This window comes from Nothobranchius furzeri, chromosome 9, assembly GCF_043380555.1.
Source record: "Nothobranchius furzeri strain GRZ-AD chromosome 9, NfurGRZ-RIMD1, whole genome shotgun sequence".
NCBI classification, from domain to species: domain Eukaryota; kingdom Metazoa; phylum Chordata; class Actinopteri; order Cyprinodontiformes; family Nothobranchiidae; genus Nothobranchius; species Nothobranchius furzeri.
This window is the reverse complement of record NC_091749.1, coordinates 38,152,347-38,166,523: the sequence shown is the minus strand read 5'-3', so window position 1 is coordinate 38,166,523 and position 14,177 is coordinate 38,152,347. Positions and strand designations below refer to the sequence as shown.

The following is a 14,177-nucleotide window of genomic DNA, read 5'->3' as shown; positions in this document are numbered from 1 at the left end:
CATCTGGGATTAGGATTGTGATTGGCAGAACCTCATAAATGTAAATAAACCTTTTAAACATGAATTGATAAATTTAAACATGAAATGGTAATAACATTTACCTTAAAAGTACATGAAGTAAGAATGACATCATGTGGTCATTTGTGGGTACTGCTGTCCATGTAACAAACAAGTCCGCTCTGAGCAACTGCGGCCATTTAAGAAACAGCGCCAGCAGATTCTGAATGACGGGTGAAGATGATGGTGAAGACAGATAAATTTCACTTAAGATTAACTTAATGGTTATTGACGAAAAGCAGCGTAACATTGTTTTTGAGGTTAGCGTTAGCTTTGTTAGCTCAGTATTATTTTCTAGCCTGTTTCACCCGATGTTAGAGTAAAAAAATATATATGTCGTGGCTTCTTAGAGGTACAACAAATAACTGCTGGGTTACTTCTTTAATTGGCTAAGATCATTCCCACAACATCGCTGCTCTTTGCTGATCGATGTCAAAATACAAATGCTGGGGGATCGAAGTTTGCCGGGCCAGACTTGGGCACCCCGTGTCCTCCAATAAGTTTGGCTCTGGAACCAGGAAGTAAGGAGGCAGGACGCACTGTAAACAAAGACTACATCCCTCTTTGGCCTTTCAAAAGGAGAAAAACTGACAACCCCCCAGCCGGCCTAAGGAAATCTGTTTTAATGTAACATTCTTTCCAAAATAGTTCAGACATTAGACTATTTAGTGATTATTTCACCATAAAATGCCTACTTTGTGTACTTTTCTTCTATTTATTATCTTAAGTGTATGTGCTGTTGTTACAAGTCAATTTCCCCACTGTGGGATCAATAAAGTCTATTCTATTTTATTCGTAAATTAAATGAAACTTATTTTTGCCCTTAAAATTAGACCAGTAATTTGAACAGATCTAGGACAAATAAACTATTATAGACAGTAGATACTTGGTCTCAAAAACAACACAAACTCTCAAATAACAAAAGGAGAATTGAAGTAAATTATTTCTATTTGTGTATTTTTGGGCTTTCAAGTCTAACAAAAAAAGTCACAATATTTGTAAGTAGTGTAAAAACTGAATATGTAGAATAAGTTTTCACAAAAGGATATCAAATGTACTTGTTACTATTTTCATTTCACCAGTTTTATGTTCAAATGACACCCCATCAAGCACTTAAACATTGTCTAAAACTGTTTTTGTATATATTTGCATCATAATTAGGTCTGAAGTGCTTTTAAAGCCACTGTATTCTAATACTGGACATTCCTAAGGGTACATTAAACAATTATAATATTATTTCTTTTCCCTTTGGTAGTTTAGCTGAAAACTTTCCACTTTCCATCATTTTTCCCCTTTCAGCTTTAATGTCCAAACTGTGGAATTATATTTGGAGTTGAGGATAAACAAAATAAAGAAAACAACTTTATGCATAATTCTTCAATTAGGCAAAATGATCAAATTAACCTCCAACGTTTATGTCCATTAAATGTCATTATATTTGTAAGCTACACTAAAAAAGTAATTAGAAACTCATTTGAAAGCACCCGTCGTTGCTAAAAGTTAGTTTCCTCCTTCCTCTTGAGAAAAGAAACATTTCGAGGAAGGTCACACTCTGAGTGTCTTCCAGCGTTGAGCATCTACCACCTTTAAACATGAATTAAGCTTTAAAAAGAAGCCAGATTTGACTCAGCAGAGGCTCGAACACTCAAAGCTAAGTGTTGAAGAGACTTCAAATTGGCCTCTGAAAGGAAATCTTGCTAAAGGGTAAAATGCTAAATCTTATCTGGGAAGCATTAGCGCACATAATTTTAAACGCCAATTTATTTGTCTCTGAGCAATCAGAGAGAGAGAGGGGGAGAGAAAAGAGCAGCAATCTTTCGTGTGACGAAAATATAAACTAATGTGTTGAATAGAGAATCATTTGCCCAAAGCAGTGAATGTGTGTGTGTGTGTTTTCATCTGTGCATCTGCAACAGAAAACATTTCCAGTCATGCTTTTACCTCTTTAAACAGAAAACCCTGCCCTCAGAAAATCTACACACTCCTATACTGACGTGGATATTAGGAACACGAGGTCATCTCTCAAATGAAATCAAAGCCATGACTAAAGTGATGCTCGACCAACCCACACAAGGACAAGAGCAAACGTCATCAGTTATTTCCTTTTTATTTGATCTTTTGATGTTTTTATTTTTTCTTCAGATAGATCACAATGAACACAGCCTTTAGACAATAGCAGTTGAAATATTCATACAAATAAAAATGTCTGGTCTTTTCACCAGCTGCCCCGCGGTAGGGAGGAGCCCTATGCTGTCAGTGTGGGCCCGAGGGCAGAGAGACAACACTGACATCATCGGGTGCTTGTTTAAACCAACCAAAAAGGCATATTGTCCGTATAAATAGCATGTGTGTGTTTGAGTGTGTGTCGCAGTGACTGTCTTGAGTCTGTGTGCACTTGCATCAGTGTGAGTAATAGACCAGAGGTGGTTAGCCACATTCAACAAGGCCCTTTCCTAATAGCTTGGTAAAGCCAACAAGTCTCAAGTGGGCAAAAAAAAAAAATCACACTCTAGGCTTGAGTAGTGCACTGCCAACAGTGTGTGATGCCAGTGTTTAATTAGACAATAATGAGAGACCTCACATTATGCTCAATCTCTTAACTTCTGAGGCCAAACTATGTGTTGGCCTGAACAGTAGCCTCTGCTCTATTAAACAGCAAACAGCCTGAGAAAGGGGCCATGGCTTTAGAGAATTCCTTCTGTTGACTGGGCCCAGCTCATTTCCTTACCCTCAGTTTGAGAGCGTGCAGACGGCGGCCGGGCCCAGAGAACACCATTAGAGGGGACAGTGCTTTGAATCGTGACAGTGACCGTTTGTGGCATCCAGAATCAGAGTTTAGAAACAGAAAAAAATAAAATAAAATAAAAAAACACCAGAATGACCTTTGAACCTGGCTGTAAGTGATGACAAAAAATATCACAACAATAGAGGGTTCATTTAAGGTGGAATTGAAAGGTGACAGAAAGAAGAGAAAATATTCTATATTTTTGTCAAACAATAGGAGCATGAAAAGGAATTAAGTGACGACACACACACACACACACATGCACGCAGAGCAAAGCAAAGTGTCTATTCTAGCATGAAGACTGAGCAAAGTAAGATAAAAAGAAGAAAAATCCATGAAGACAAATATGGAGGAGCCACATTTGTCTTGGTGGTGTTTTGTCTTCTCTTTCAGCCTTTATTTTATTTTCAGAGGTTATGAATTTACATGAAAGGCAGAGCATTGCTTAAACGCATTGGTGTTTTTTTCATGAGCGTGTGCAACGGCATTTCTTTTAGGATCAAAGCAGAAGTGCTGCACTTTTTAACCGTTTGTGCTGTTTGCCTGATGTGAATGAGAAACCTTGCATGATTCATCCAGATATTTCACGATAAAACAAAAAAAACCCCCCTCTCATTTTAAAAAGGAACACAAATATTTTCCCTCCTCCGTCAGAGCCTCTAAGCCTCGTCTAAAAACAGATGCTGCCTTCTCCCACAGAACAAAACAAAACAAAACAAAAAAAAAATAGCGTAAATGTAAACCAAATACTTTTCAGATGAAAGAGCAACACTTACTTTGCCCCTTCGGAGAGAAAGCAAAGCGCTGAAGCAAAGAGATGTAGGCAATGCATAGCAAAATGCAAAACAAGTCAGAGGGATAGAAAAAGAAACTGATAAAACATCCAAACATGCAGCATGAGAAAAGAAGCCGGAAACACGTAAATGTGACAAAACTACATGAAAAAAAGCTGTTTAAATGCTTGTTGAGTCTTATCTAGGAGCCACACGGGTGCAAGTCACTGTTCCCTCTCATGGCTGCAGGTTATATACATTTGGTGATTGTGGTCACGTTTTCCCAAACAATACAAGAAGCCTACTGTTCTGTGTACTTTAACCCAAGGGATTGTTAGAAAAAGTCCCTCCCGCTAATATTTCAGAAAGTGGCCGAAACGTGCCAAAATTTTCAAAAATAAATCTTTTCTTTTCTTTTCATTTTTAATACTAAGAAATCCTGAATGCGAAGACACCTGGTTATAAACCGTGTACCTAGCCAGCTAAGACATCAACTCCAGCGCAACTTCAGAGAGAATTTCAGATGTCAGGTTTTTTTCTATTTTTTCACTGCAAAGTAAGAGACTTCTAACATGTATTGAGAAGGAGAACATACATAAACAACACGGACTGCTGCGAAAGAACCTCTTTTGGTCCTTTAGTAGAAAATGCACATTCTGGTGGACCGGGGCTTTTAGAAGCAGTCACAAAGCTCCACAGATACAACAAGCTCTCTGCAGAGACAGTAAGGCAGTTTCATGATCACCAAGGAAACCACTCCACTTTACATATGGCAGGTTTCTATTCTGTTCTTTTTTTTTGTTTTTGGGAAAAAAAAAGTAGAAACATAATGAACAGAAAATATGCAGACTAGTTATTGTTAAAGAAAATAGCTGCCTTATAAAATGTTTGCTCAGTAAAAATAGTCAAACTGTTTTTCTTGTGGTTGTTGCTTTTTGTAGTTGGTTTGAATTGTATTGTAGATCAGCTGGCTCATTGACGCTTCTTATTAACAGTTATTTGTATCTGATCCAGCTAGATCAGGGTTAAAAAGAGGCGACGTCTCAAAAGCACTGAAGCCAGCCTGCAAAGATGCAGAATTAGAGATTGGAGGGAAAAAAAAAACACCTAACGAAAACCCAAACTAAAGCAAACTCACAGAGTTCGACAGCTACTAAGGCAACTTTTGCCAAATACAATATAAGCCCATGTATATTGCAACACAACAATATATTAATTTAATAAAATACACAATATAGTTTTTGTACACATAACAATTTGGCTCAAATGCACAAAAATTGCAGTAAAATCAATAAAAAATATGTCAGTTTTTTGATGTAAACACATCTAAATTGGATACATATACACACACATAATGATATTATGTATAGTGATAATGTGAAGGGACATTTTCTCGTTTATTCATAGATTTGGATATATTTCTCATCGAAACAATGGCAGTGTCCTTTTGAAGTTCTTTGTCCTCCAGCCACAGGACGCTTTCTGCTGAGATGCCTCATTTCCTCACGTTTAAAACATTTTTTTTTATAAAATGTATAAATATTCTGTTGATATTTGGGCACTATACATGAATTCTTACATACAGTCATCTATATCGTCATATCGATATTGTCTTTTTCACAGTTGAGGAAAAAAATGTCCCTTTTTATACAACTTTTGATCGCCTTACAGCATAGTCACACACATGATAGTTCACTGTACACAAGGGACTAAAAGCTGATGATGTGCATGTAGAAGACGGTTCCACAGATGGGTAGCTGAGTGTTTGTGATGTGTGTGTGTGCGGTGCATGTAAATGCAACACCGTGTGTTTCCGCTAAAGTGTAGTGCACGTGTGTAACGTCGGTGCGTGCGACTACATTGCTCAGCAACATTTAAATAGGGGTGTGAGACAGACACAGCTTACACATGTAGTTACATATGACAGGTGAAACATAATTACACTGTTAGTAATTCTCCTGCAGCAGAGAACCGAAGCAGCTCCAGGTCCGTAACAACCCCGCCCCCACGAGAACACGCCCCCCGATCACGTTTCCTCCGGTACAGCTCTGGTTCCACGCTACACCTACAGTACATTAAACTCAAAACAAGATAAAGGTTTATTGTGTATTTCGGTCTTTCGCTGTCCCGAACAGATTAACCTTTTGTTTCTCTTCATCCGCATCGATTGTCATGTCTGACCAGAAATAGTCCTTTTTCGTTCACTTTCAGTGTCCAGCACACAAGAAACAGATATCCACCTACACACACGTAGATATGCAGGATTTCACGAGAGACTATGAACAACACACGTATGAGCTGGTGGGCACTTAGATAAGAGCTTTGTGAGGTGCCAGAGGCGTAAACCTCTGCCATTTGCTTAACAAAAAGTCTATAAATTCACAAAAAGTCAAGACGTCAGTTCCGTATTTTTGTCTCTTGGTGGTTTGAGCACCAGAGCTGGTGCTACATGACTGACATAATAAAAGTTTTTATTAATTTATTTTTTGGTCCAGTGTTTTTTAGTTTTCTACAACAATTACAGTGACAACGGCCCCCGATCACAGGAGCAATTCAGCCTTCTGAATGTGTTTTGGTGAGAGTTTTGGCATGAAAGCCCTTCGAATGGCGACAAACTCCGCTCTTCACTTCCTCACGATGAGTTCAACTCTGTCACTTTCTGAGCGTGCCAGTGGCCTCGCTGTCTCTGCAATCCTGCAATAGTTTGTCGATGTCTCTCACCACCTGGTCAGCGTCCATTCCATCGCGGCTCGAATCTGGCTCCACCTGCTCCAGGACACACTCCATTTCACCTGCGGCCTCCTGGCTGATCCTGGAGCGGGCCTCTGCGAGCACCTTGGCCACCGGGTCTGAAGAGGGCAAGGGTGGATAGACCCCTTGGTCTCTGGTTTGTTTGGTAGGTGACAGGTACTGACCAACAGGAGGCCCGTAGTGGCCAGAGCAGCTGGCTAGAGGAGGTTTGCCTTCAGCCCCGTCTGCTGGGCCTTTGACTGCAGAGCAGGAAGGCATTGTGGAGCAGCCCTTGGTGGGACTGCTAGAGGCTGAGGGAACCTCTTGGAGCAGCGGGCTGAGGGCGCGTTTTGCTTTTAAGTAGGGCTTGACGTTGGCGACCAGGATGGTGTGATCACGCCTCTCTTTGCCAAAGGTACAGAAGGTTTTCTTGCCATTGGGATTGACAGTCTCATAAGTCTCTGTCTCAGGTACCGTCTCCATCCCGGCTGGCACAAACATGTTGTTACGGTAGTCAACACCTTCTGCCTGGTTTCCACCTGCAGGGAACTGAGGCATCCAGCAACGGTCAGAGTGACCCAGTACTCTGCACTCCTCTGTGCAATTTACACAATCCTCATCTGTAAACAGAAACAAAGGAGGAGGGATGGATAGGGAAGACAGTGATATTAATACCAGCAGTGCCTAAAATAGATTAAAATCACACAGAGAGAGGGTAATGAAGCAATACTGCTTTTGTAAAACTGCAGTGAAGTCAAGAAAGAGTGTAAAGCTTATGTTAGAGAAGTACTGTAAAGAAGAGTAAGTAAAGCATGTCTCTTTCTTAGCACACATAGAAGCAAACGCACATGAGCACACAAACGGGCACACAGCTTTCCAAGGGGAATGGGGGACACCTGCTTGCATTTTCCAAAGCTCTGATCAAGGAGATGGCAGAGCACATGGAAATATGGGAAGGGAGTGAGAAAAAAAAACACAAAAAAGGCAAAAGAAAAAAAAAACCTCAACAACGGTTGAGGTTTGGCAAAGGCATAGTGCCGTTATCATAAATTCATGTCAGTGGGCTTTGAAGCCCTCCCTAGATAGAGACGCTGTGCCAAATGGCTTGTGCTTCTTCCCAGTGTGTTTGTGCCTGTTTCTTTGTGCATGCCTTGTTGTTGACTCCCGTGCACACACACACACACACACACACACACACACACACACACACACACACACACACACACACACACACACACACACACACATACACACACACACTTATGTGTGTTCTTCTCTTTCATCTCTATTCAGAAGGATGCAAACCCTGGCTGATTATGGGAGTGTTCACGCCTGTGTCAAACGGATCCAGAACTTGGTTTAAAAAAATAAATAAAGATAGTACAGAAAACATAAAATAAAAACAGAAGCTGATTTTTCTCCCCCTTCCACTTGGAGGTAAAGTAAAAAACTGTGGGGCATTAAAAAATAAAGGCATCTGCTGTCTGATGGATGCAGAGACAAGATTCTTACGGACAATAAGAAATGACTGCAATTAGTGTGTTGTTTGCACCCCTGTTAACACACACCTAACAGGCTGTAAGCTGTTGGTTAAAATGAACCTTTTTTTAGAAGAAGTGTTAAACCACTGATCTTTTTTCAATGACTTAATAGAAGTTTTGCAACACGACTGAGTTCAAGTCAGGCTAAAATCCCCATTTAATTTATTTATATAGTGCCTATTCACAACAAGACTCGTCTCAAGGCACTTCACAAATTAAACACTCTAATTGAACCTACATATCAGTGCACACTGTTCAGTTCATTATGTCAATTAGTTAATAAGGAAATCCTGCAGATTGCATTTGTCTCTTGGAAAACAATGGCGCCAATTTGTCTCAACGCTGAGCAGACATCAAGATATTTTAGGTAAGTGGTCAGATCGTGGTGGTAATGTGGAGCAATCCTGTCGTTCCTTTTTTTTTTTTACAAAAGATTACACAATATCGGTATACGGGGGTATGGGGATCTGCCACGGACTTATCTTGGATATAAGTTGTTTTTTATTGCGATCGTTATGTTTTTTGACAGGCTGCTCCTAAAGGTGTGTGTTCTGCACAGTCCCCTTGAACTGTGCTGAACTAAGAGTCGGCTCTAATGCGGAGAAGCGACTGGAGCTCTGCATCGTTCCAGTTCATCATCTCAGCTGATTCTGTTTACAAAAGCAAAATTTACTGCCAGTGTTTACTTTCATCTTCAATATAGACAGCCAGAGCTCTGCAGTAACTCCCCACGTCACCATGACACCAACTTCTGTTGCGCCAAGGCAAGTCCGGCATTGCAACAATATTACTATCAAGTGTGGTGCTGTTAATGCCGCAAAATTCCTGCATCGTCATGCCGCTACGGCTCGTTCATGGGACACAGCGTGGCGACATTATTACGCTAATTTGCTGGCATTGTGTCTTCTAAAAGGGCCTACAGAGTCACTGACTTGTTGTGTCTGTAACTTTACAGCTAAGCAAGCACGTAGCGACAGTGGAGAGGAAAACTCCCCTTTTACAGGAACAGAACCTGACTCAGTATGAGCAGCCATCTGCCGCGGCTCCCTTTGAAGCACCAGTTTTATTTTCTAGAAAAAAGAAATACACATTTGTCATAGTGCAGCTGAACCTGAGACAGAAGTGAAGTTACAGCAACAGCAGTGCTATTTCTGTCTGTGAAGCCCTGCAAGAGCAGGTGGCTCACCATTTCACAACAATCTTTTAAGAGATGCATCCATATGTCTTTGCTATGTTCATCACAGTTAGTCCCCCCGCCAACACACACACACACACACACGCCCTCTGATGCCCATTTTGAATAACTTACTTATTGTAATTCTGAACCTAAACCAAAAGTTGCCATTTTGTGGAATTTGTTAACAAAGATTTCAATTATTTCTTCCGCTCTGCTTTGATGGTAACTTTTATTCAAGCGGCGAAGCACTTCTGCGAGCATTCTCAACTAAATGTGGGAGGACAAAATTGCTGTTAGGAGCTGTAAAGCGACCCCCATCAATCCCATTATGCAATGCACGAAGCTCTATCACGTGGTGAGAGTGCAGCTTTAAAGACCACAAACCTGGGACTAATACAATCTCTCGTTGATGCGAATGAGCAAGCAGAGTGGATGTGCTTGAGTGCACTTGGTCTGGCTGTCTTCGCCGTGTTGCGGGTCAGCAGCCTAGAATCCTGAGAGACTGCCCTCCTAAGCTGTAGAGATGAGCTTAACACTTCACAAATGTTTGAAGAAGCCAAAAAGCGCTGGCGAGAGCAGCCTGATATTTCCTGTGTCAAGGCAGTCACCTGAAGAGGAAATGGGGTGAGCTGGAAGAGGGAATGCTAGACCAATATGAATGGACTACATTTAAATGAGTGAATGCATCTTCACACACTGAGGTGTGTGTGTGTGTGTGTGTGTGTGTGTGTGTGTGTGTGTGTGTGTGTGTTTCTGTGTGCCAAAGGGATCTGGGATTTGAGTAAGAAGATATAAGAAACACTTCAAAGCCCAAAGATCGATGATTTGTTAAAAAAAATTGCTCGTAAAAAAAAAACATAAACCTGAATACAATTTCAAACCAGAGAACACTATTACAGTAATCCATCACTGGGACTCAGAATACAGAACCGACATCCAACAATGCGCTCTGGTTGACAAACAGCGCGGCGCACACCCACACGCAGCAGCTCTGCACAAATTCCACACACAAACAATTAACTTTGCCCCTGCGATGTCTTCATGCTCTCGGAGGTGATTGTCCATTCACCATATTAAAGCATAAATAATCCATGCAGACATATTTCTCTCTATTTAGTCGTAAGAAACCTCTGATAGATTATTCATGTCTCTGCTGCACGTACAACCTTGAGGCGTTCTCATATCTATGGCTAACAATATGACATATGAGAGCAAGGGTGACATTCATCTCCCTCTCTCTCTCTCCTTGATTCTTCGCCGGGGCTCCACCAGCTCTCTGGGATGGGCAGCAAAGGCCTCCACCAAGGACACGTTTGCCCATGATGATTTGGTTATTAGGGGCACGCTCTGTTTCGACTTCTCCCGTTCTCCTGCACTGTGCTGTGCACGTCATCTAAACTAATCTGAGTTGATAGATTTACTAAAGCGTCACGATCGTTTGCCAACACTTGATCCACCTTTCATTTAATGATCTGTTTAAATGCAACAATAAGTCACATTTTAGCAAAGTTATTTTAGAGATCTTAGTTATCTACCTGCTAATGGTGGAAGTCTTTTGGGCTTTTCATATCCTCTGCTCCCAAGCAGTGTCCATCCTCCGTCGGGGTAACAAACCATAAAAGGAAACCCTGTGCATGTGCAAAGAGCTCATCCGCGGTACTCATCCCTGTGTGCCACTGGCTGTACAGAGAAACAACAGAGAGGTGTTTCGCTACATTTGTCACAGTGTTTTTATTTTTTATTTTTAAGAAAATGGAGTCTGAAAAGACAAAGCTGCTAAGTTGGCAGTAACGAGGGGAACTGAAGTGTGACGCAGGCTGTTGTGAGAGCGACTTCAAGCAAAAAGCAAAACCGGCAAATAACATCAACATTCTTTAAAGCTGTAATTCAGGGTTTTCTTTAAAAAGATGAAAATTATTTAATGCTCCTTGTTTATTTATTATCAAATGTGAACTGCTTTGCGCTTTTCAGACAATTTAAAGGCACACTTGTCAGTTTTGCCCACTTTTAGCACCCCCTAGTGTCCGTTAATAATTCTCTGTGGTCAAACCGTAAATGAAATCCATCTCCTCGTTGTGCGTTTGTCTTTTTATCACCTTAATCTAACAGCTGACATGTCTCCCAGCTAGGGCTGGGCAATATGGCCTAAAATCAGTATCACAACACATTGAGGATTTCACCTCAATAACAATAAATGGACGATAACTACAGGAATGCGCAGAAACAAAAGTAGTCCACTAGATGGAGCTGTCACATGTATTACGTGACTCAAGGTGGTACAGCTTCTTAAAGGGACAGGAACGTTCCCAACCCACACACATCTTTTAAATTTTTTATTATCAAATTTATTGACATGGGAAAAAAAATCTCAATAATCAATTTTTGATTTGCTGCCCAGCCCTACTCCCAGCCTACATTAGTGTCTACAGAAGTGATTCGTCACTAAATTAAACCAATCAGCTGTGTTCATGATCTAAAACATGCAGGAAACGTGCTGGAAGCAGACTGCAGCGCCAGGTATGTCAGCTCCATTATTTAAAGTTCAACCGGTGGCAGCCCGCTCATTCTGAAGTTGTAAACACGGTACTCTGGGGGTCTGAGTGACATTTCAATAACCTTGTAATGGGTAATTTTAGCACATACTAGCTCAAGAAAGTGAAAAGGTTGCATAGTGTTTAAAAATCATGTGTTTAATGTTCAGGGTGCATTTAAACCTCAAAAATGACATCCTGCAACTTCTTATCAGAAACAGAAAAAACAGAAGCTTTGCTTTCAGATTACGCTGATTGAATCCCTGATCTGGAATCAAGAACTATCGATGCTTACATCCTGCAGTTTTACCAAAGACACTTGACCTGAATCTCTGATTGAAACTAAATATTACTCCTCCTGTGTCAACAAAAAGGTTTAATTAAACTCCATGCACTCCTCTGTGCGTGATGCTTTCCTCACAACAAGCAGCTATGGTTATCTTACATCCTCAGGTAGGGTTAATTGCCTTGCTTTGGGCCAGATTTTCAGGGCTGTGTAACACAACTTTGATAAGATATATCGGCTGGAAGTACAAATTGCAATAAAAGCTTATTAACCCAATATTGAAGTAGAAAATAATCTTTGCCTGATATTTAAAAGACCCAAAGTGCAAGTGAAACCTTGATTAGTTTAGTATGTAAATAATCATTACTGTTCTTGTCAGAAGCACAATGTACTGTGGGTTATACACAAAGACTGTTTGACTGATGGAGACGTCCCACCCATGTACTTCAGTTAAATGCATTTAAAATTATAAAATAATATGAAGTTTACTCAACACCTAAGTAGATGACCTGAAATGCAGGGCTTCAAATCTTTACTGCAGCCAACCACTAGAGGGCTGTTTGGTTTGTTTTGGCAATAACCTCCACATCACTTCTTTGTGTCTTATTATTATTATTATTATTATTATTATTATGGCTGTACACAGAACTCAGTGTTTTTTAAATGAGTGAAAGGAGCTGTATTATTAAAGGGAGACTAGCTTGGGCTTGCCTTTAGCACCCCCTAGTGTCCGTTTAGTAGAACCAAAAGCTGAGCATTTCTCTTTTAACACCTTTATCTGAAAGCTGAAACATCTCCCCAACCTTCATTAGTGTCTACAGGGGCGGTTCATCACTAAATAAAACAAATCAGCTGTGTTCATGATCTAAAACATGCAGAAAACGTGCTGGAAGCAGACTGCAATGCCAGGTATGTCAGCTCAACAGACTGGACCAGTACTCTGAAGTTGCAAATGCAGAATTCTAGCCACAGGGGAAGTGGGGGTCTGATTGGCATTTCATTAACTTGGTTAAGGGTCATTTTTGCACATACTGGGTCAAGTAAATAATCTAAATTATGAAAAGGTTGCCTAGTATCCCTTTAAGTCAAATACATAATCAGTTTAAAAAATGTCAATCTGTAAACGTTATTAATATCCCGATTGCATAGTTTCAATGACAATTTCCATTTTAAAGTAGAGCACAGCCTTAGAAACATATCGTTTCACTGATGTCATAACAACAGAAGGTGACAAAAGGGAGGCAGCAGAGAATGGCATCTGTTGTGCATTGAAACAGCATATAATAAATCTTAAAATGCTTTTTTCCCGCTGGATTCATGATTGTAAATGTGCGTGTAAATTCCTCTCTGGCCCACCAACAAATAGGATAAAAAAACAAACACAATAAAACATTAAAATACAGAGATTTACAATTCATCTGTTTTCATCTGGCTTCTTCCCGTGGGACTAGAGTGATGTAAATTGGGTCTGTGCTCATGATGGACTTAAAAGAACCCAACACAAAACAAGGCCAATGCCTCCTTTTACAGCACCGAGTGAATGCAGAAGGAAGGAAGGACATTTACTACAAAAATTTAGAAGTCCAAGCAGATTTGCACAACTAAACTCATAAAACCTAATTTTGCACAACCAGTTGGTTCATTTCTAAGTACTCAATTTAAAATGTCATTACAATGATTTACAAATAAAATCTCCCATAACTCAAACATGTTGGAAATAAATTCTGAAGGGAATAAAATGTTTAAATTAAAACCTAGTGGACTACTAATCCGTGGCTCAAGTAATTGCTCAGCAAGTAATCATGTGCATCCACCCCACATTTTATCACCATCGGACACAGTGAGTTATTAGTTCATGAAAACTTCACTCACCATGTCATTACCACAGCAACAGCAAATGCTTTACGTTATTACACTGGATAATGAAATCACCTGCTTTCCTTTACTAAATTCTTCATTTGTGACCTAAAAGAAAACCACATGACATCAAGTGTGAGAGGTCACGAAACCCAGTTACCGACCAACTGGAAGCTGCTGGTCATTTTTTACGAAATTACAAGCTGTTTATTTATTTATTTTTTTACTTGAGGGGTGAAGGTCTACAGTATCTTTGAGTGTAAACGTGCTCCTGTGTATCCGTGTGTGTCATAAAGCATGGTGTGATTTCCCTAAACAGCTTTTTCCCCCCCTCCAGACGCCTGCCCCACTGGCCCTACATGCCCACCCCTCCTCGCTTTATTACCCGGCCCGGTGATTAATGTCCCACTGTCACATGCTACGGTTCCCAAGGAGGAAGG

General features: G+C 40.5%; 1 protein-coding gene across 2 annotated transcripts in view; it reads right to left on the bottom strand.

The window, feature by feature from the left end:
• Positions 1–2,148: 2,148 nt before the first annotated feature.
• Positions 2,149–14,177, bottom strand: part of pcdh17 (protocadherin 17) — an 87,393-nt gene continuing 75,364 nt past the window's right edge. For both annotated transcript variants that reach the window (XM_070554827.1, XM_015953410.3), the window contains exon 5: positions 2,149–6,965. In XM_070554827.1, the coding sequence (XP_070410928.1) occupies positions 6,268–6,965 (698 nt within the window). In that variant the 3' untranslated portion in view covers positions 2,149–6,267. The remainder of the gene's footprint in view (positions 6,966–14,177) is intronic.